The sequence below is a fragment of the Pleurodeles waltl genome, chromosome 3_1, assembly GCF_031143425.1.
Source record: "Pleurodeles waltl isolate 20211129_DDA chromosome 3_1, aPleWal1.hap1.20221129, whole genome shotgun sequence".
Classification (NCBI taxonomy): domain Eukaryota; kingdom Metazoa; phylum Chordata; class Amphibia; order Caudata; family Salamandridae; genus Pleurodeles; species Pleurodeles waltl.
In genome coordinates this window covers 1,213,321,254-1,213,345,771 of record NC_090440.1, presented here as the reverse complement: position 1 = coordinate 1,213,345,771, position 24,518 = coordinate 1,213,321,254, and the positions used below count along the sequence as shown (strand labels likewise).

At 46.9% G+C, this 24,518-nt stretch overlaps 1 protein-coding gene across 1 annotated transcript in view; it reads left to right on the top strand.

Moving 5' to 3' along the window:
* SIAE (sialic acid acetylesterase) overlaps positions 1 to 24,518 on the top strand; it is a 1,017,559-nt gene that overhangs the window by 711,484 nt on the left and 281,557 nt on the right. The window contains exon 7 of the mRNA XM_069224521.1: positions 11,159 to 11,292. Within this exon, the coding sequence (XP_069080622.1) occupies positions 11,159 to 11,292 (134 nt within the window). The remainder of the gene's footprint in view (positions 1 to 11,158; positions 11,293 to 24,518) is intronic.

The window sequence follows — 24,518 nt, the reverse complement described above, 5'->3', positions numbered from 1 at the left end:
AGGGCACAGATGGTGCCCTCCTTGCATAAGCCAGTCTGTACCGGTTCAGGGATCCCCCCAGCCCTGCTCTGGTGTGAAACTGGACAAAAGAAAGGGGAGTGGCCACTCTGACCAGCACCTCCCACGGGAGGTGCCCAGAGCTCCTCCAGTGTGTCCCAGACCTCTGCCATCTTGGATGCAGAGGTGCGAAGGCACAATGGACAGCTCTGAGTGGGCAGTGCCAGCAGGTGACGTCAGAGACCCCTCCTGATAGGTGCTTACCTTTCTCTGTAGCCAATCCTCCTCTGAGGGCTATTTAGGGTCTCTCCTGTGATAACGAATGTAAGAGCTCACCAGAGTTCCTCTGCACTTCCCTCTTCGACTTCTGCCAAGGATTGACCGCTGACTGCTCCAGGACGCCTGCATAACCGCAACAAAGTAGCAAGATGACTACCAGCAACATTGTAGCGCCTCACCCTGCTGGCTTTCTCGACTGTTTCCTTGTGGTGCATGCTCTGAGGGCGGTCTGCCTTCACCCTGCACTGGAAGCCAAGAAGAAATCTCCCGTTAGTCGACAAAATCTTCCCCCTGCTAACGCAGGCACCAAACTTCTGCATCACCGGTCCTCTGGGTCCACTCTCATCCTGACGAGCGTGGTCCCTGGAACACAGGAGCTGGGCCCAAGTATCTTTGACAGTCCAGTGGCCCTTCTGTCCAAACTTGGTGGAGGTAAGTCCTTGCCTCCTCACGCCAGACAGTATTCCTGTGTACTGTGTGAACTGCAGCTGCTCGGGCTTTGTGCACAGCTTAGCCCAGGTCCCCAGCTCTCCGTCCTACATTGCCCAACTCGCTGAGTTGGACTCCGACGTCGTGGGACCCTGTTTTGTGACTCTGAGTCGACCGTTGTCCTCAGATCTTCTAAGTGCCTGTTCAGGTGCTTCTGTGGGTGCTGCCTGCTTCTGCGTGGATCTCTGTGTTGCTGAGCTCACCCTACGTCTCCTCCTCCAAGGGGTGACCTTCTGGTCCTTCCTGGGCCCTAGCAGCACCCAAAATCCTCAACCGTGACTCTTGCAGCTAGCAAGGCTTGTTTGCGGTCTTTCTGCGTGGAAACAACTCTGCAACCTCCAGCACTCCGTGGGACATCCTCTGACCAAAGGAGAAGTACCCGGCACCTTCCAATGTTGCAGAATCTTCGGCTTCTTCCATCCAGAGGCAACCCTTTGGCACCTTCATCCGGGGTTTAGTGGGCTCCTGCCCCCCCTGGACACTTGCGTGACTCTTGGACTTGGTCCCCTTCCTTTACAGGTCGTCAGGTCCAGGAATCGGTCTTCAGTGTTTTGCAGTCGGTTCTTGTCCTTGTAGAATCCCCTATCTCGAATTTACTGTCTCTCTGGGGTAGTAGGGTAACTTTACTCCTACTTTTCAGGGTCTTGGGGTGGAGTATCTTGGACACCCTTAGTGTTTTCTTACAACCCCAGCGACCTTCTACACACTACACTAGGCCTGGGGTCCATTTGTGGTTCGCATTCCACTTATGGAGTATATGCTTTGTGTTGCCCCTAGGCCTATTTCTCCCTATTGCATTCTATTGTGATTCTACACTGTTTGCACTACATTTCTAACTGTTACTTACCTGATTCTGGTTTGTGTATATATTTTGTGGATATTACTTACCTCCTGAGGGAGTATATCCTCTGAGATACTTGTAGGAAAGTACCATCTTGCCTGGCATGTTACCCCCATTTTTCACTGTATATATGTTGTTTTAGTTGTATGTGTCACTGGGACCCTGGTAACCCAGGGCCCCAGTGCTCATAAGTGTGCCTGAATGTGTTACCTGTGTAGTGACTAACTGTCTCACTGAGGCTATGCTAATCAGAACCTCAGTGGTTATGCTCTCTCATTTCTTTCCAAATTGTCACTAACAGGCTAGTGACTAATTTTACCAATTTACATTGGCTTACTGGAACACCCTTATAATTCCCTAGTATATGGTACTGAGGTACCCAGGGTATTGGGGTTCCAAGAGATCCCTATGGGCTGCAGCATTTCTTTTGCCACCCATAGGGAGCTCTGACAATTCTTACACCGGCCTGCCACTGCAGCCTGAGTGAAATAACGTCCACGTTATTTCACAGCCATTTTACACTGCACTTAAGTAACTTATAAGTCACCTATATGTCTAACCTTTACCTGGTAAAGGTTAGGTGCAAAGTTACTTAGTGTGAGGGCACCCTGGCACTAGCCAAGTTGCCCCCACATTGTTCAGAGCCAATTCCCTAAACTTTGTGAGTGCGGGGACACCATTACACGCGTGTACTACATATAGGTCACTACCTTAGCTTCACAATGGTAACTCCGAATATGGCCATGTAACATGTCTATGATCATGAAATTGCCACCTCTATGCCATCCTGGCATAGTTGGCACAATCCCATGATCCCAGTGGTCTGTAGCACAGACCCTGGTACTGCCAAACTGCCCTTCCTGGGGTTTCACTGCAGCTGATGCTGCTGCCAACCCCTCAGACAGGCATCTGCCCTCCTGGGGTCCAGCCAGGCCTGGCCCAGGATGGCAGAACAAAGAACTTCCTCTGAGAGAGGGTGTTACACCCTCTCCCTTTGGAAAATGGTGTGAAGGCAGGGGAGGAGTAGCCTCCCCCAGCCTCTGGAAATGCTTTGTTGGGCACAGATGTGCCCAATTCTGCATAAGCCAGTCTACACCGGTTCAGGGGACCCCTTAGCCCTGCTCTGGCGCGAAACTGGACAAAGGAAAGGGGAGTGACCACTCCCCTGACCTGCACCTCCCCTGGGAGGTGTCCAGAGCTCCTCCAGTGTGCTCCAGACCTCTGCCATCTTGGAAACAGAGGTGCTGCTGGCACACTGGACTGCTCTGAGTGGCCAGTGCCACCAGGTGACGTCAGAGACTCCTTCTGATAGGCTCCTTCAGGTGTTAGTAGCCTATCCTCTCTCCTAGGTAGCCAAACCCTCTTTTCTGGCTATTTAGGGTCTCCGTCTCTGGGGAAACTTTAGATAACGAATGCAAGAGCTCATCCGAGTTCCTCTGCATCTCTCTCTTCACCTTCTGCCAAGGAATCGACTGCTGACCGCGCTGGAAGCCTGCAAACCTGCAACATAGTAGCAAAGACGACTACTGCAACTCTGTAACGCTGATCCTGCCGCCTTCTCGACTGTTTTCCTGGTGGTGCATGCTGTGGGGGTAGTCTGCCTCCTCTCTGCACTAGAAGCTCCGAAGAAATCTCCTGTGGGTCGACGGAATCTTCCCCCTGCAACCGCAGGCACCAAAAAGCTGCATTACCGGTCCCTTGGGTCTCCTCTCAGCACGACGAGCGAGGTCCCTCGAATCCAGCAACTCTGTCCAAGTGGCCCCCACAGTCCAGTGACTCTTCAGTCCAAGTTTGGTGGAGGTAAGTCCTTGCCTCACCTCGCTAGACTGCATTGCTGGGAACCGCGACTTTTGCAGCTACTCCGGCCTCCGTGCACTTCCGGCGGAAATCCTTTGTGCACAGTCCAACCTGGGTCCACGGCACTCTAACCTGCATTGCACGACCTCCTAAGTTGTTCTCCGGCGACGTGGGACTTCTTTGTGCGACTTCGGGTGAGCACCGTTTCACGCATCCTCGTAGTGCCTGTTTCTGGCACTTCTCCGGGTGCTACCTGCTGCTAAGAGGGCTCTTTGTCTTGCTCGACGTCCCCTCTACCTCCTGGTCCAATTTGCGACCTCCTGGTCCCTCCTGGGCCACAGCAGCATCCAAAAACGCTAACCGCACGATTTGCAGCTAGCAAGGCTTGTTGGCGTCCTTTCGGCGGGAAAACACTTCTGCACGACTCTCCACGGCGAGAGGGATCCGTCCACCAAAGGGGAAGTCTCTAGCCCTTTTCGTTCCTGCAGAAACCTCATCTTCTTCTGTCCAGTAGAAGCTTCTTTGCATCCACAGCTGGCATTTCCTGGGCATATGCCCATCTCCGACTTGCTTGTGACTTTTGGACTTGGTCCCCTTGTTCCACAGGTACCCTAGATTGGAAATCCACAGTTGTTGCATTGTTGGTTTGTGTCTTTCCTGCATTATTCCTCTAACACGACTTCTTTATCCTTAGGGGAACTTTAGTGCACTTTGCACTCACTTTTCAGGGTCTTGTGGAGGGTTATTTTTCTAACTCTCACTATTTTCTAATAGTCCCAGCAACCCTCTACAAGGTCACATAGGTTTGGGGTCCATTCGTGGTTCGCATTCCACTTTTGGAGTATATGGTTTGTGTTGCCCCTATCCCTATGTTTCCCCATTGCATCCTATTGTAACTATACATTGTTTGCACTGTTTTCTAAGACTATACTGCATATTTTTGCTATTGTGTATATATATCTTGTGTATATTTCCTATCCTCTCACTGAGGGTACACTCTAAGATACTTTGGCATATTATCATAAAAATAAAGTACCTTTATTTTTAGTATAACTGTGTATTGTGTTTTCTTATGATATTGTGCATATGACACTAAGTGGTACTGTAGTAGCTACAATACTTTTGGCATATTGTCACTAAAATAAAGTACCTTTTTTTTTAGTAACTCTTAGTATTGTGCTTTTTTGTGATATAGTGCTATATGATATGTGGTTTAGTAGGAGCTTTGCATGTCTCCTAGTTCAGCCTAAGCTGCTCTGCTATAGCTACTTCTATCAGCCTAAGATGCTAGAACACCTCTAATCTACTAATAAGGGATAACTGGACCTGGCACAAGGTGTAAGTACCACTAGGTACCCACTATAATCCAGGCCAGCCTCCTACACTTGTGCAAGAAACCAAAATGATTCAACATTGGTCACTCTGTAGTTCAACACATTTTGAACCAAGCATGCCCTAACCCTCCTCCCGCAGAGATGTATGATATGCATCGGGACACAGTCAGTGACACAGTGTTCCTAAAGTGTAAAAAGCCATTTATTTAGGACAGGATTGCCTCGTATAACGTTATACAACTAAACTTTAAACATGTTCAACCCCCCCACCTCTTTGAAAACCTCTCCCCAGGCCTCTTTTCACTCATCCTCTCCATTAGCCTCTGTTCATCCATCTTCCACTTCAATTGACCCACACATCCCCCTTTTCCTTTCACCCCCTGCCTGCTTCGGGCATTCCCCATGCAGATCCTCGTGTTTCAACACCTTTATACCATGCGCCCATGGCTTTATTTAGCTTCCTCTGAGCCCTCTCCTCAGCCCCATGTTTCAAGCCCCTCTCCACTTCCTCCGAGGTACCAACTCGGTCCATGCTTTGCAGGTACCATGCATCTTTTGGTAAGGCAACTCCTGATCTCGCTGCATATGTTGCAGTAGGGTGAGCCCTGAAAGTTTCACCAAGTCATTTTCCCCCAAGTGCAAGAACAGCATATCCGGACAACCCCAATTGGGCATAATTGATGTTAGAAAAGGAAGCAAATTGCCCCACCTCCTTTCACTCTTCCCCCACCACAAAACTTCATGCCGTCCACTTGACAATTCCAATGAGCGTCCATATATTTGCCTTTCCGCGCATTTCGCCACCCAATGGATGAATGAATGACCGACCTTCCAAGTGGGCATCTTCCCCTTCTTGGGGCCAGCCACACGACCTGCAAAGAGAAAAGATATCAATACCAGAATACCACTCCCCTCACCCCAACCCCCTTTTCTGACCATCTCAGCCATACAGAAAATCCACTCAAGCCCTCACATAACGCTCACAGCACCGCGACTGCCACCTACCTATTTGCCTGATTGCTGCCCAGTCCCAACCCAGGTGCCCCGCGGCAGTGGCTTCTCCAATCCTGAAAGAATGAGTTCCATAGCACTGTGCCTGTCTCCCAATCCTTCTCAGCGCAATTCGCAAAACAGCCAGCAACTGGAACACAGTGAGCTTTTCGCCACTTGCATGGCCGTGCTGCCCTAAAACTGCTAACAATTGGACAAGCAGCTGCATACTCCCCTTTTCTCACCCATACCCACTTTCCTTTACCCAGCTGGTCTGTTTTGGACATTCTGAGCCATATGCTCAAGCGCTCCTCCTTCAGGCAGACGTCACCCGTCCTTACACCCTACCCCCTTTCCCACACCCAACAGCTCAGACACCCGAAATGCTCCAAAAAACATCCACACCATGCACAAACGAAACAAAGCCAGCTTGCGAGGGTCAGCACAACAAACCAGCAACACATGCAACAGCTCTAACACCAACTCAACTGTAATGGGTTCCCTTGCCGCCTTGCCCCTGTCCACCCTTACTCTACCCCACCTCTTCAACATCCTACCCAAAATATCATCCTTCGCAGTGTCGCAACAGAAAAACAATTCCCGATAAAAAGAAACAAAGGCCAGCTTCCCCCCAATCGTTGCAGGCGACAAACCCTTTTGAATCAAGAACAAAACAAATCGCAACATGCAAGACTGCAGCATGTCAGTGCTCTGTTCCCAAAAATCCCCCTCCCAACGTTCAAAACTCTGAAATTCAAACCATGCCAGTCGATAATTCCTCAGAGTTGAGTCTGCTAAAGACATCTCTACCAGCCCAATGACCATCAAGCCCCCCATTCCCAAATGTCTGCTGGATCCGTTGTCTTGAGTCTCTCCACTACTGGCACCAAGCTGCAAAACCGATACCACTGTGAACAAGACAGAATCTGCAATGGCTTTGTTTACCCCAGGAATGTGTTCTGCCTTGAATATAACTTTTAACGATAGACATCTAAGCATAACACATCTCAACAAACGCAACACCCTCAGGTCCTTAGCTCTTTGTCTATTCACCAGTTCCACTATCGTCATGTTGTCCACATGAAAAAATACCGTCCTGTTGGCGAGTTTGTTACCCCAGGCAGTCAAAGCTAATAATAGAGGGAAGAATTCCAAAAAAGTGATACTCTTGCCTTGAGTCAGCCAACATGCTGGTCACTGCTCCACACACCACCTACCATCCCCAAAAAGTCCCAACCCAGAGGCCCCGGCTGAATCCGAGAAGGCTTGCACCTGCCAGATAGTGTCCTCCTCCCGAAAGTTAATGGAAACCCCACTGAAACTTGCCAAGAACGGCTCCCATACTCTGATGTCCTCCCAAAGCCCCAATGACATTTGAACCCTATGGTGAGGAAGGAAGGCACTCGATATAGCGAGCCCCAGGCACCTGCAGAATGTCCTACCCCCTCGTACAACTCAACATGCAAAGTTGAAAAAACCTAAAAGCTGCTGAGCTGTGTGCAAATCAGTCTTGTGCAAACCTCTCACCTGTCTCAAAAAGTCCCAAATCTCTGTTGCCTTACCTGCTGTCAATCGTGCCACCTGAGCCTCCGTATCCAATTAAATCCCCAGAAATGTCAGAATAAAACTAGGGCCTTCGGTCTTCTCAGGAGCCAAGGGAACCCCCATCTCTCTGGCCAGTCCTTCAAAACCGCCCAATGCCATGCCACAAGACTGGGACCCAGTGCGTCCCACAAAAAGGTAGTCATCAAGGTAGTGCATCACCTCTCTATGCCCGCACACTTTGACAAAAACCTACTGCAGAAACGTACTCACGGCCTCAAAAAGTGCACAAGAAATTGCACAGCCCATAGGCAGAACTCTGTCCACATAGATTGCCCCATCCAGCTGCATCCCGAGTAGCGAAAAATCCTCAGGATGGATGGGCAAGAGCCGAAAGTCTGCCTTAATGTCACATTTAGCAAGCTCCGGCCCTCTACCACACCCCGAATGAGCTGAATGGCATCATCCACTGAAGCGTACACCACCCTTGTGTTCTCCTATGCGATGAAATCATTCACCGACGCCCCCTCCGGCCAAGACAAATGATGGATAAGGCAAAACTCACCTTTACTTTTCTTAGGCACCACGCCAAGCGGGGAAATCATCAGTGTGTCCAGAGGGTAGTCAAAGAATGGACCTGCAATTCTACCTTCCGCGATCTCCTTCGCCAATTTTTCTGCTACCATCTGTGGCATTCTTTTAGCAGATTGCTAATTTTCTGCCCACCTCCTCTGTCTCGGCCCTTAATAACCTGTCTGAAACCCTGCAACTTGCATGCTAAATTCCTGTCCGGTTACATACGCCACCAAGGCAGCAAAAATGCAAGCTCAATTGGCGTAGGAGCCCTGTGGCGCAGAAGCACCTTGCATCCCTCTTACCCTGGCTGACCTCCGCTGTTGTGCTGGACTTGTGAGAGAAAAACACTGCGTGACCAGCTCTCGTCCCCACATTTGGAACACTTCTGTTTGAATTTACAGGGATGGCACGAGCAGAAACCCTTGTTAAAGTTCTAGCATGCCCCAGACGTGGACAATTGTGGTCGCTGTAAAGTGTTCGCCCTCCCTTGGGCGGGACGCGCCTGAAAGGGCTTGTACACTACCGGCAAGTCACTGGCGGTATGCGTGGATGCGGCGGAATGTGATGAAGCCATCCACATTTCCGAGTCAACATTCCCTCCAGGGTTTGTCAGGATTCACGCTGACCTGTGCTCTGAATTCCTCATCATAGTTCAACCATGCGAAACCCCCAAAATGCATTTGTGCTTTGTGTATAATGTCCATGTATTTAAAAAGCGCAGTGGCACAGTCAGGAAATTTGTCACAATAGATACTGGCATATATCAAAAATGCGGATGTCCAGTTATCCATCGTAATCGGCACCCTGGGCCTGCGTACTAGCTCCCATTCCTTCTCCTTGGAGCCCTCCTTAGCCTGAATATCCCTTTGGAGCAATTTGAACACATCTGCATATTCGTGTCGCCAAATCCTGGACTTTGTCTTTTCTGCCACGTGAGAATCCAAAGGCATCTCAAGACCCATATAAGGGAGCCGCTTACTAAGCCCCTCTCCGCCCTTGTCCTCACCATCCTTTCCGTCCCTCTGTGTTTCCTGCTGGAGCCTTAGCCTGTACTGCCTGTGAAACGTCCCCCACCTGGGCCACACTAACTCCAGGTATGTCATGAATAGCATGATCTCCACGCCTACTGACTTGTGTGTAGTTGTCACCGCCTTCTTCTTGACCATTGCCCCACACGGACCACCATTCTTCCTTACCTTGCATCCGTGGAGCCTTCCCTTTAGTCGCGGTCCAAGCTGGGGGAACCCGTTCTTCCCCGCATATGGTCATCTCTGCTTTTCCTGTGACTGCCTGCTCCTGTAATACAAAAATCGAAGAGGGGTTTGTGCCGCTCTTGCGCCCATCCCCTCTCCCGTCTTCGATTCTCACCTCGCTTTCGCGTATCTCCCCTTCTTCCCATTCGTCTGACTCATCCTCGTAATCCAGATCCACCTCCACTTCATCATTAATCTCACACTCGTCGTCCACACCTTTTCCAGCCAAAGTGTTGTTCCACTCATCATGCGCATGTCCCTCATGGCATCTGCCATACTTGCGCCCAGTGCGTTCCTGCTGTGTAGAGAAGGCCGACAAAGACCCCTCTAGCACTTCAGACCAACGTTCTGGAGCCATGTTGCGCCCCGTTGGCACTGCCTTCTTTCTGCCAGTCCCTTCCACTGACATTGACTCTTCGTGCCACTCATGGGCGTATGCGCCACTCGTGTCCGTCGCACGGCTGAACCCCTCGGCTGCACAAGCCTCTTTACCGACCTCCCGTGGGACCCACACCCAAGTCCCCAACCCAGACTCAGGGCCCTTCTGACCCCCCACTTCTTCCTTGTCTGCCTTTCTTTTCAGGCGACGTTCCCTGTCTAGGGCCTCCTCCCTGCCCTTGCATAACTGGGCCTATCTTTCTTCCATCTCCTGGACCACCCGCCTCTGTTCCCTGATCCTTGCCTCGATGTCCCCAGTGAACCAGTCTTGTACCGCCGGCTGCCCAGTTGTGCAGCCTGCAAATGCTTCCCTGCATGGGCCCCTAGGGGCCCACCAAGTCCCTTGGCGCTCCTCACCAGCACCCCCTGCTCCAGGCTCCTGAAAACTGTCGCCAGCCCCCCCTTCGCCCTTCCCGTCTGCATCCTTGGCCCTATGCCTGCTGGGGTCCTCTTTGGCCCCCACTCTCCTGGGCCCCACCTTACCTGCCTGCACCACTGGAAGGGGGCTTGCCTGGCCACCAGGACCAGCCACCTGGCCTGCCTCACTAGCCTTTGGGGCACCTTCTTTGTTAGAGCTATCCACAGCCCAGGGCCTGCTCTTGGCCCATCCTCTTCCTTGCCTTCCAACTGGGCTTGTAATAGGGGCGCCGCCCCCGCGGCACCTGAGGGCCCCCCCCACCCACCCTCCACCACCTGCTTTGGCAAACCTGGCTCCTGCCGGGCAGAAATCGGAACTAGGGGAGAAGGCGCATTGCGTCCCCTCCCCCCAACAAACTTCCTTTGTTGTGCCCTTTCGGGCGATACGCACCCGGCAACCTTGGCAGCCACGCCGCTGGAGGCCGCACGCGCCATGCCCATCATTCCGACCAAGCCTGGTCGAGTACACCAGGCCTGAGGAGGTCGGACCGGCCAGCTTCGCCGAGAATGCGAAGCATGGCCTGGACGGCAGCAGCGTCATGGGTCTGAGCCATGGCGCTGCAATTATATTAAAAAATACACACACCGCAACCCTCCCATGCCCCTCACTCCTATATACCCCTAACATATTCCACCCCCACGTACCTATCACCCAATCCTGCCCTCCCTCCATCACTTCCCTCCCGAACGCTCCCATGGAGAGACTAGACTACGTCTGCTCTCCATGGGGCCCTTCATGTGCAAATGCTTTTCGATGTCTGAGCAGTGGTATGAAGCACTATATAAATGCAATCATAATGCAATAAAATGTCGAAAAACCTTTATGCAAAATAGTACCTTAATTGATTCTGACCTCAAATTATTTCATCCTGTGTTAGTTGTATTGTTGACTGGAACTTGAATTGCTTCTTCTATACTTTTGATGTATGTAACTCAACCTGGGTCTGTGGGTGTTGGCACATTCTTACTTTCTAGTTATTAACTAAAATGATAATAAACAAATTCGTTAAAAAGCACTGAGAAACAGTTTTCTGCTTGTGTGCACATTGTAATTGTAATTGTATTTGTATAGCGCTTACTACCCCCGACGAGGTGTGATAATGCTATACAAACGTCACATGAAATTAGATTCTGCTCTGGAATATCAGGTAACCACAGTCTAAACATTATTTTTCAAACTTTGTTTATCTTGATATTTCTTGTAGGTGAAGCAAATACAAATTTAAACACTGAATTGTATAACTGTACGTTTCCGGCTATGATTGAAGATTGGCGAACATCTTTTCATGAAGGCTCTGAGGGACAGACAGACAGATACTTCCCTTTTGGATTTGTTCAGGTAATCCACAGAACAAAATTTTCATGTATACTAATTAATTTGCAAAACGAAAACGATTTTTTTAGTTTAGGTTTTTTGAAGGCTCAGATTACTGGTCCCAGGGATGCTATGGAACAAGGGATCTGCAGATCAACATGTCTGTGTATACGCATTCATTTTTATAATAATAATAATGTACATGATTCTTTATGTTAGTTTTTCTAAGGCTCAAATTACTGATCCTAGGAATACTGTGGTGCAAGGGAGTGGCCAGAAAAATCCCCCCGCACACTTCCATCCACACCTCAAATACCGTCAAGTGAATAAGCCCTACTCACCGAATAAGAGGTCCCTTCATTCGTCTTCCCTCTTGACCTTCTCTCCAACCGTTGAGCCATTGATCCATCATCCGTCTATCCATCCATCTTTTCAGGCATCAGCCCTGCCTTTCTCAATTTCATCCTTCTTTTACCATTCTTTCCGTTCTACCTTTCTTTATTAGTCTTCCATCCATCCTTCCACTCACACCGCCAGACTTCCAGCCTATCATCATTCCACCCATTTTTGCTTTTAGAAACCCTTACAAATATCGTTTTATCCTTCCATCCATCAAACCATTCACTTGTGCATCCATCTTTTCATCCTTTTTACCCTTGCTTCTTTTCAAATGTTATTCCTTTCACTCTTCCTCCTACTCTCTCTCTTTCCCATCATTTCTCCCTCCGGGAATCTTTTATTATGACAGACTTTGCATCCATCACCTCTGTTATGGTTTTTGGTACTTGTTTTAGGAGCCTTTGTCTGCAGAAATGCAGACAGAACGGCCTCATAAATAACGAATACATCTGCTTAAGCTACTAGAGTCAAGAGGGATAGTGGGGTTCATGTCACTACTGCTGTGGTGTGGTTTTTCCATTGCTCCCTCATAGAGAGGGATTTCCTCATTCATTGTATCTTCTATATATGACATATTCATCTGTAATGTAGAGTAGGGTGCCTTACTAATTTCCTGTACTATTACCTTTTAGATGTTAGAGCTTGTGGAGTGCATGTTGTGATATCAAAATGACACAGCCAGTCCAATGTGATCTCACTGAGAAGTGCCCAAGCAAATTGCAGCCAACCATAATAATTGCTACTAATGTGTGATTCATTAACAGCTTACACAGACTATTCCTACAAGAACTCCTTACAATAATCAATGGTTTCCATGCTACTTGTCTCAGCAACAATTTAGCACCTCAACCAAACTTACCGTGTTGTGCTTGGAGGACAGAGCTGGGCCGCACCATATCGTTAAGATATGGCATTGCTGCTCTTTTCCTCCCAACACAGGTGCTTTTCCAGTCTGCATAGTGCCGTGCACACAATTTTACATCATAGTACAAAAAGATGAGTGTGATGTTTAGCATGTTTTATGCTAGCAGAGTAGCCTTCCAGTACAATATAATATGCTTAGTCATACCTTGAAGGTTTTCCCACATTGTACTTGCGCTGTTCGGTACAGCATATGCAATGTGGGAAAAGTTGGGAGAGCAAAAAAAATATCCTTGTTTGACAGCTCAGGGAGGCGGCGGCGAGGACACCTGAAAGGGCAGGAGCCCTTTAAATTGAACTCTTGTGCTCCCGCCCTGCGGGAAGCGCGTTTTTACAAGGGAGGCGGCGGCAGCCATACCTGAAAGGGCAGGAGCCCTTTAAATTGAACTCTCGCGCTCCCTCCAGCGGGACGCGCGCGGGCGGCGCCCGGGCCAAGGGCGGACCCGTCCTGCGCCCGTCAGCGTCTGACAGAGGCTGGGCTGGGCCACCCCCTTGATATTTACATTCGGATACTACTGGTTTCTCTTCTTGGTCAACTATATACGGTAGGGGTGTGTGCTCTTTTCATTTTGACTCAGACTTCATCATCGAATGCGTTACAGGGCCACGAGGAGACGTTTAAAGATTTGAGCTGCTGCCAGTGTTGGCTCTATAGACAGGGGCAGAAGCCCTTTAACAACTCCTTTCTCTGCACTTTCGTGTCGAGCCCGCCAGAGCCCGGAGGAGGCTGGGCCAGACTAATTTTGCTGTTATTTGTTGTTATTTGGCTTAGTGACTTGCATATACTTCGTTGCGCGACTAGATAAAAGTGTTTAAGATAGTAACCCCATATATATAACATACATAATGGGGAAAAGAAAGAACAGGGAAGTGCTAATATGATTACAAATTACCTTACAGATGCAATGGGGAAAATTAATGAAGAAATTATCAATGCTGAAGCACGCTTAGTGGCAACAAAAAATGTCCTACACGAGGCTATCATAGAAGTGAGAACTGAGGCTGTAGGCTTAATTACTGAACTGAAATCCCCAAAGGGAAAAGGTACTGGGACGGAACCTAGACCTTCCCTAGGCTCCCTTTTACCTACAGATATAATAGAAGAAATTGATTCCTTGAACAGTACAGATGACTAAACTTCCTCACCACCAAAGAAAAAAAGAAGTAGGCAGACTACTAACTCTAAAATTATACAACCAACCTCACAGTTTTCTAAGGGTAGGAAATTAATAACTGAAACGCATGGGGGGCATGCAGTAACACTATCACCAGACACCGATGGTCCCTTTCAAAAACATATGGAAACTCTTTTCAAGAAACTGCATGTCAAGCTCGACCAGATAGAGTCAAAAGTATTGCTAGAATTTAAGGAGATAAAAGAACGTATAACTAAGATAGAGGCAAGTGTTAATACAATGACTAAAGCGAAATATTTGTCCCATGGTTGTGACACTATACCAAGTGTAGACATAAGGAATAATGCAATGACAGGGAAAGAAGATTCCAATGAAAGAAGTATAGGAAACCGTTACCCCATACAGAAAGAGACTCCACTGCCTAAGGATCCCACGACCAATCATATGGAGCAATTGGATAGGAATCATAGATGCCAGTCCTTGATTAGAAATAGACCTGTGAAAGAGGTATTACAACTACCACCAGATGCTATACCATATACAATCATTCTAAAAAATGTTCCCAAACTAGGACCAAATATCATTGAGACCTGGACGGATTTACGTAACAAGGTAGTACACTGGATGGCAAAGTACATATGTATACCAGATATACTATTTCGTGAAATCTTATATGCAAGAAGAGTTGATTGGGTGGGATATTTGGAGAAAGAAGAGGGAGACTGTATTGTGGTTAATTTTCGCAACCCTCGTTTTGTGGGCCAATTACTAGCGGATTTGGATAAAAGATATCGGACTCACAAAAACCGGAGGAAAGAGATTATGGCTGTTCCTCTAGGATATTTTTATAGAACGATGAATACCTTAGGCACAAGAGACACGGGGGTTACAGGGAAAACATCCAGTAAACTGGTGAGGTATAACAAACTAGAGTGCTCCAGTCGATTTGCTCCCCTGAGTAAGATGGTGGATTTGGATTGACAACAGGAGGACATGAGTAGGAAAGAGATTCTGCTACCGGATAAAATACAACCTACTATTGTAGCCCCCTCTCTCAAATCTCCAGGTTGCAATGGTAATACTGAGACAGATAGGAGACCCCTAGCAGGAGACTTAATTATACTCATGTCATGGAACATAGCTGGAGTAAAACCGAAAATGGATGAGAAGGAATGGCAGACCACAATAAGTTCATCACATATAATCTGCCTACAAGAGACCTGGCACACGGGATCCTTTTTTATTGAAGGATATGCCATTTTTTCCACCCCAGCTACTGCCTCACCTAGCGGAAGGGCAAAGAGAGGATTAGCAATATTGATCTCAACACTGGTTCCTTATACTCTGGTGAAATCTTCCCTTGATTCCCCTTATTATCAGTTTTTATTTCTCCGGATAGATGGGATTTTAGGGATTGTTTTAATAAACTACTACAATAATAAATTTGATGGCACCAATAGAGTAGTGGCATCGACTCTTCAGGAAGAATTGCAAACTTTCGTAAATGATATAACTTCAAGCTATATAATAATATGGGTTGTAGACTTTAATATGAGACATGCCAGAATACTATAGGAAAGACATGTGGATTTGTCGATGATGGGGGAAGTGCACAATTGCACTTCTTACATAACAACTACGGAATTGTATTGAATGAGATATTATTTAGATTTGATCTAGAATTGATGGAACAAGACGGGCTCAAAGGAATGAAACTACCATCATTTATAGGAAGAGGACATTTCTCATGAATTGACCATATACTAATGTCAAAGAGCAATATGGATATGGTCGAATCCCTGAAGATTGAGCCAACTATCTATAGTGATCACAATCCCTTGGTGCTAACTCTGAGATTGGTTAAACCTTTTAATATAGGTGAACGATTGGCAAGGAATATAGGAATAAGAAGGGAAAATGGCATTGTAATTAAATGGACTGGGGTAAATGAAACAGATGTGATGGAAAAAATTGTTACACGACATCATCAAGACATTCTCACATGTACAGAACCTAACCAACGCCCAAATGAGATCCTAGGATCTTTCATCCAGCTTAGAAATGCCATTGCAGGAAACCTAGTGAGAACATTGGGGAATAAAAAGAGCGGGAAAGTGGGGTGGTTTGATCATAACTGTTCACTAGCAAGTCAGGAATTAAAACAAGCCCTGCAGGCTCGACCAAGAAACAGGGAAGAGGTAATTATTAAACGTTCTAATTACAAACTTGCACTAATGACAAGGAAGGCACAATTGAGATCTAGGGCATGGGCTGATCTTGAGCAAGCAACAACATTAAAAGATAGTACTTTATTTTGGAAAACAATTAATCAACCATTCCTAAAAAATAATGATGTACTCCAAATAACAGTACATGTCTTTCACATTTTGGCTTAATTTTTAATCCAGATAATCTGACTACCCATATATTGAATAGGGGGATAATCGAGATAAAGCCACCCTTTTTGCAACCAGTCAGTATAGGGGAAGTGAAATCTGCTATGGGAAGATGTTTGAAAGGGAAGGCACCAGGCCCTGATGGGGTGCCAGTCGATGCCTACTTGACATACATCGATTTCTGGTGCTCTATTTTGACCCAAGTCTTTTTGAGTGTGACAAAAGGATATATATTAACATCTTGGACTGAAAGCATAATTGTCCCCATTTTCAAAAAGGGAGATAGAGGTGACCCTAAACGCTATCGGCCAATCTCACTTCTAGATACCTCCATCAAATTGTTGGGAAGAGTACTCCTAGAAAGATTAGAATTATGGGCTACCAAAAACCATATACTCACAAAGGCCCTATTGGGATTTAGGCCTTGGGTTGGTACTCTGGAACAATGCATAAATCTTAACCTAATAATAAGTAAATATACAATAGCGAGGAAGGGTCATATGGTCCTCTGCTTCGCTGATCTTAGTAGTGCTTTTGATTTGGTGAACCATGTCAAGCTGTGGAAAGTTTTGGCAGACATGGGTGAACCCCTAGATATAATAAGTTTTTTGGCACAACTATATAATCATTTAACAGCACGGGTGAGAAATGGAAGAAATGGTGAGTGTACCCCAGGTTTTAGGATAGGGAGAGGAATATGTCAAGGCTGTGTCTTGGCACCCCTTCTATTCTCCCTTTACATAAATGGAGTAGATGCCCATTTAAAAAATATGAAAATCGATACCCCTAAAATAGGAGAATGCTCTATCCCAGTTCTTCTATATGAAGATGATGCTGTATTGCTGTCACGAACTGCAAATGGGTTGCAGATGCTAATTGAGGGGTTTGTGGAATTTATGGAGGAAAGAGATATGTTGTTGAATATGAGCAAAACTGTTGTAATGACTTGCGGGCAGGGGAAAGTCAGGAAGAAAGCTTTTTTTATTAAAGGTTACAAATGTGAGGAGGTGAATGGATTTACATATCTGGGTATACAATTTTCTAATATGGGACATTGGAAACAACATCTAGAAATCATTAAGATAAAATATGTTAGGACAACTGAGGCTGTTTTTAGATTTTCAAAAAAAATTGTTAATAAACCCCTAAGGGAAATGCTGTAAATCTGTAAAAGCAAATCAGTTAACAGCATTACGTATGGTTCTGCCCTTTGGCGTTCGATGCCCGAGATCTGCTCATTACAAGTACTAGAGAATACCTTTTTTTGCAGACTATTGGCGGTGCCAAATACCACTTCCACATTTATGGTACATAAATAGTTGGGTTGCCCTTACGTGGAAGATTTAATATACACCAATGCGTTGTTGGCTTGGTATGGTATTTGGTCTAAAGAAGGTACGCTTTTTACCCAAAAGATTATTAAAGATTGCCTTACACTAGAATATTGGGATAGAATTCCGTGGTTCATGCACCTAAAAGATTTGCTGAAAGGCATAAATCTAGTTCCAAATTTGGACAACCCAGATATTATCCTTCAATTTAGCAAGAAAGAATTGAAAGATCAACTTATAGCACAGAGGGTCTGCGAAAGAGAAAATAGGGAACGTAGGAAGATAACAGTAGCACTTTATATGACTGAAAATAATGAGCTAATGCCAAATTATTTGATGAAAGTAGCAAACATTCAGGATAGATTTTATCTGACTCGAATGTGCTTTAGAATGCTACACTTTTTGGTAGCTTTCCCAAAGATGAGGATTTGGAGTAAAAGTCTACCTAAGTGCCCCTGTGTGGGACAGTTTGCACAATCCACAATGCACTTTATTATATCTTGTAAATTTTATCACGATGCTAGGAAGAAATTTTTAAAACCCTTATTTATTACTAATAAATTATTTTATTGTAGAGAGGTATTTAACTACTTATGTAATTTGGATACTAATGAGAAATGTGATGCAGTGATAAAATTTATCCTAAATGCCATTGAATTAAGGAAAAAGCTGTCATATTTAGAAAACCTTTGGTATGAGAATGAGTAATTCTACAATCTGTAGTAGTAAGGGTTTTTATTTATTTATTTGTAATGTTTTTTCTTCCGTATTTTATTCTATTGTATATCTTATTATTATTTTAAAGAGATTGTTTTTATCTTTTGTGGAGTAAAATCTGAATAAAGATTGATTTGATTTGATTTGACAGCTCTCACTTGCAGAAAGTGAAGTGTTTGCTCTGACTTGGCAAGAGCTGTCAAAGTCACAGCAAACTCGCGCCCCATCATGTACAGTTTTCTTCTCAACAATTTTACTGCAAATGTTACATTTATTAACAATTAGGTTTTCAAAGATTTCATGAGGGATGTAATATGTGGGGTAATTAGTGCATGGTGAGGGCCCAAGTTATAGTTATCTGAGGGCACTAGTTATAGTTACTTGAGCTAACCGTAACTATAAATGCTGAATTTCTGTGGTTTGTGAGAGTAAATTCAGAATCTAATTAAAACGTCCCTGTAACCTTTGTTTTTTAAGTGAATTTCTATTACTTTTTAAAATTCTGTTTACTAACTATAATGTCCCTGTAACCTTTGATTCTTTTTTTAGGTTTATAACATAAAGTAATTTACTATATATTGAGGTTGACCGCAGTGTGTGGCCTGCAGCCAACCCCCTATAATCACCTAACCCCACGCATGCATGGTCTTTGGCCATGCGCAGCAGGGGTAGGCCACAGGGCCTGGCCCTGTGGCCAAACCCTATAACCACCCAACCCACGCCAAACACCGCCTTCATGACAAACCATAAAAATAAAAGAGGGGCAGGGTACATATACCCCCTGACACCGTTGCCTTGGTCTTGGCGTTCCCCTGGGCACCGCCAAGGCTAAAGAGTATATTTTTAACATTTTTGTCAAATTCTGCATGTGGATCTGCTGATTTTCTTAAAAATTTAAAAAAGGGGTGGTCTGTTGTGCTTCTTAATAATGTTGCCCCCGGGTGGGCCTCATCTCGGGGCATGGCCAATTTAATAATGGAGGGGGGCGCATGTGCCCTCCTCCTAGGCCTTTTAAAATTCTCGAGGACCACCACTTGCCCGGCGCTATATTTAAAATATATGCTGGGGTGTGCGGACCTCTATGGGCCACAGGGATCACCACCTCCCAAGGCTACATATATTAAAAGAATGGGGCAAAAAATTTATACTTTTTAGTGGATTGCATGGACCCCCCCGGCGCCCCTTGGACCACCACTTCCCCAGGGCAATATTTTAAAAAATAAGTGGGGGCGCACGGACCCTCCTGGGCCCCTGGGATCATTACCTCCCCAGGGCTTCAGTTATAAGTTAGTGTGGAGGGCCACATGGATCCCACCAGATCCCGGTGACCACCACCTCCCAGGGGCTATGTTTTAAAACTTTGTAGGGGGGCAATGTGGACCCCCCAGGGACCACCACCTCTCTGGAGCTATTTTTTAAAATATGTATGGGGGCCACAAGGACCCCTTCAAACCCCAGGGACCACAACCTTCCTAGGACTAAATAGGTTTTTTTTTTTTTTTTTTGAGTGGTAGGGGGTCGTGCGGCCCCCGGACAATATCAGCCCCAGGGACCCATCCCCTGGGACCTGGCCACAAGTTCTTGGATTGCCTGGCCAAACCTAGGCACCCAGTACAGATTTATGGTGACTGCGGTGGGAGCCTGAAGGCCCCACGATCCCAGCCAGCTCCCATCTCCTGTAGGGGCCGGCATTGCTCCCGCACTCAGGGAGCTGCTGCAAGTAGCAGCTCCCTGCATGCAGGGGCTATGTTTTCATCTCTTTCTTTGCAGCGTGTTAGTGGGCAGGGAAAGAGATGAAAACTCTGGTTTCAGCAAGCTGGACCATTTTTGAAGCTCCTGCTTGCTGAAAGTGGAGTCTTTGCTTTTGATTGATGGGAGCTGAAGGGCACCTCATAGCTGGAGCCCACCCTGCAGGGTAGCAGTCTACATGGCCATGTATGGCTCCACGAGGGGGTCACTGCGGCCCCCCTCCATCTTTTCAGTCTGGCCCCAGGGAGGAAGTGGCCCCTGGGGCTTGTGGTCCACAATAGATCCCCTCCTTTAATGTTAATATGTTGCCCTCGGGCGGAGGTCACCTATCGAGGCAAGGGTAGAGGATGCGGAGGGCAAGTTCTGCTGCACCAGTGTCCCCTTCATTGGGTTCCCGGAGCGAGCCGAGGGGTCTGCCACAGAGGTGTTTTTGGAGTGCTGGATTCGAAATGTGCTGAGGTCAGAAGGGCTGTCCCTATTGTTCGTGGTTTAAAGGACGCACAATCCTCTGGTGGCCCCTTCTAGACCTAGGGTGGCGCCTTGAGCAATTATTTCCTGAATACTAAGCTATAAAGACAGGGACTGTATCCTTCGTGCTGCCCGGGAAACAGACACTGCTCTCTTCAATAACCACAGGATCTCCATTTATCCAGATTACACCAATAAAGTACAAGGGTCTCGAAAAGGATTCTTGGAGGCCAAGGCTAAGCCGCGTGAGATGGACCTCCGCTACATATTGCTGTACCCTGCCCGCTTCAAGGTCATGCCTGCCAGCAAGTCCCATTTCTTCGATACAGTGGAGGATGTGTGAAGGTGGCTGAAGGTATGAGACAAGGTACCCCAGTCGGGAACAAGATTCTGGCGGAATCCTGGCGGAGGGGGGCCGGGTCAGCTCGTGAAGTCCTCAGCTCGAATTGGAGATCTTGGGGGACTGCTGGTCCATGGGGGTCGCCATGGGAGCAGACACGAACTTGAATGACTCTTCCACTTGAACGTAATTTCTTTATATGTGTTGCATTTGCACTTCTCTTTGTGTTCTCCTCCATCCCTTTTCTTTTTCTCCTTCTCTTGTTTTCCCCCTGTTCACTTTAGGCCTGAAGTTGTGGGATGTTGACACTGCCTGAATTACTGCAGCGGAATGGCATGACTGCTATGTTCTTATTTGAATTTGGTAACTGGTTTAGGTCTGCATTTGCTATGGGGGCGGGAGTACCTCTCTCCACCTTATGTGGTAGACCATATTTAGGAATCTTGGGGTTAGACTGTGGGTCCTGACAGCATTGGTACTCAATGGAAGTACAGTGTCTGTTGTTACTGTTATACTGTCTGTGATGGGCATTGGGGAGTTTGAACTGTTCATTACCGCACGTTGTTTTGGAGGGCTGTTCGATCCGCGCAGTGCATATGAGATTTTTTACTACACCTTTCTGAGGCCTGGAAGGGCCTGTGTGGGCAGTTGGTCGGAGGGGAGGCAGGGCCCGCTATGGTTGAAGAAGTATTGTTGCTTGTCATGGCTAAAAATACAAATGTCTTGACCTGGAACGTCAGGGGTTTAAAGGAATACTCTAAACGATACAGGGTTCATTCATTCCTTCGTTGTCATAGGATACAGATAGCCCACCTGCAGGAAATCCATCCCCGGGGGGATGAGGCTCAGCGGCCCGGGAAGAAGTGGCGAGGACAACTGTTTACAGCCACTTACTCCCCATCTGCGAGGGGGTTGCCATTTGGGTCGCACCTGGGGTACCCTTCAGACATACATACAGTTTGATGGATATAGAAGGACGTTATATACTGGTTCAGGGTATGGTAGATGGAAGGGCTGTCACGCTCCTTAATACTTATATACCCAGTGTGGATGATAAGTAATTTTTCATACATGTCCAGGATCTTTTGTAGGACAGTCTCGGAACCCCGGTGATCTGGGTGGGGGATCACAGTTGTATCCTAGATGGGGAGATGGACCGCTATTCACCCAAGCGGGGTACTAAACCACTGATGTCGTCCTCTCTTGCAGTCGTCATGCATAATCTGGGGTTGCATGATTGTTGGCGGGATCTGCATCCAGATGGTCATGAATACATATGCCATACGCTGACTCACAAAATTTATAGTCACCTAGACCACATACTAGTGAGTGGCATAGATATGCAGCACCTGGCAGGGGTGACACATTTAGGGCAGTTCCTATCTGACCATACACCAGTGCTACTTAGATTACAGTGGGGTCAGAATGCACAACATATGCGTTGCTGGCGCATGCCTCCTCATCTATTAACAGACACTGTGTGTCGAGACTCCCTGGAACTCACCCTTACAGACTATCCGACTGTTAAATGGGGATCTGCTACTATCATGGCACTAGATTCTGAGGCCCTTAAGGCAGTCATGAGCGGAGCCTGCATGGGTACCACGTATGGAGTACGACAACAGTTAGAGGCCACTCTGTGGGCGAAGGAACACTGACTGGCTGTTCTACAGGGCTCTGAGGTGTCATCACAGGGGGTGTGACAGGAGTTGCTACGGGTTCAAAGGGAGATACAGTTGACTTGGGACTCACTAGATAAGTGCACACTCGGGGACTATGGCCAGCGACTTCACAGGGAATGGGACAAATCTGGAAGACTTCTAGCATTGATACTAAGACGAGAACAGGATTTTCCTCTCATACTCCATGTTCGTACCCCTGATGGGACAATGGCGACTGGTCGCTGGAGTATCCTGGGGGCCTTTGTAGAGCATCTACAGGGGGTATATTATGCCAGAAAGGTGGGTTCTCCGGAGTAGATTGGAGCTTTTCTAGAATGTGTGGTACTGCCTTCTCTGGACCGTGCACTTAAGCTCGAGTTGGAGAGTGAGATTGACATGGAGGACTTGGAAGCGACTATTCGGGCCCACAGTAGATCCAGGTGGGGATGGATTCCCTGTGGATTTTTTTTGAGGCTTGGTCAGTTGCCTTGAGGAAAAAATTGTTGGCGGTCCTTCAGGAGGGTCAGGACAGTGGAATATTGCCACGCACTATGAGAGAGGGTATCATCTGCCTCCTGCTTAAACCTTGGGGAGATTCTACGGACCCCGCATCGTACAGGCCACTCACGATGCTCAATACAGATATCAAAATACGATGTAAATTGTTGACGTTGCGTTTGAAGACAGTGATACGCAAATTGATACATGAAGACCAGTGTGGCTTGATGCCGGCACAAAGTCCTACTCTCAATATCCAGAGACTCACACATATATTACATGAAACAGTAGATAGTGATTGTGAGTTCGACCCTGGTATCACTACCTGGAAAAAGGCTGTTGACATGGTGGAGTGGCCATTCCTTATGGCTATGTTGCGGGGAATGGGGTTCGGCCCCCTTCTTCTGTGGTTGGGTGAGACTTCCATAGACCAGCCCCACAGTTCGCATTCAGGCTGGGGGTGCCCTCTCTGAGGAATGGGAAGTGCAGACTGGTACCAGGCAGGGATGTTCCCTCTCACTTTTACTGTTTCCTTTTGCCAATGAGCCCTTGGCGATCCTCTTGTGTAGGAAGCTGGAGCCGTGGGTGATTAGGATCGGGGACTACATGCATGTTAGTTCTCTCCATGCAGACGACGCACTGCTATATGTTCACACTCCATGCCGGTCGGTGCCGATATTAATGGGTCTCCTTGATGCCTTTGGCAGGGTCTCTGGAATTCGGTCAACCTCAAGAAATCATGCTTTTTTTTTAAATAAATCTTTTTATTTGATTTTCAACAGGTGCATAACATATCCAAATAAGCATTACATACTGGCATATCATCAAACACCAGAACTAGAGAGAAATAACAAACAGTTCCCCCCACAACCACACAGACACATGAACGTATAGTTGATCCATATAGTCATCAGTCTAGTTTCCCATCTGTCAACATCATAATCTAGATGCCATTCAGTATTCAGCTGTATATATTCCTCAACATGACCTGATGAGTCAAGAATCAGCAGGCATCTATACATCTAAGGAGTAATAAGCCATCCAGTACCCCCACACCCTCCCAAACGTCCCCGGACAGCCTTTATTCGTGTAGGTCAACTTTTCTCCCATCATAAACCCAACAATCCCCCTTCTCCACGCATCCACTGTGGGACATATCTCAGAGGCCCAAAGGCGTGAAATGTCTCTCTTGGTCACCACCAGCCCAAGCTTCTAAATAAAAGCTTTGTACGGGGCAGGTCAACATCACTGGGGATTCCCAAGAGAATTAATTTGGGATCAAGAGGGATCTGCTCCAATACCAAACCCCTTAATTCTCCTACAATCTTTGTCCAATACTCCTGGATCACAGGGAAGCCCCCAAAGTGTGTGTAGGAAGGTGCCAATGTGCCCACAACATCTGAGACAATTCGGTTGCTGCGCCTTTCCATAGTATGTACACGTTGTCTATCATAATATATCCTGTGAAGGATTCTAAATTGGATTAGTCTGAGTCTCGACTATATCCTCTAAATCTCCTAAGTCAGTCTCCCACCGTCTACGCAGCTTTAGAAGTGTGTCCAGCATGTTATGATTGATAGTCCTATACGTCAAAGATGTTGCTTTTGTGTCTAGGCCCTCCATCAATAATCTAC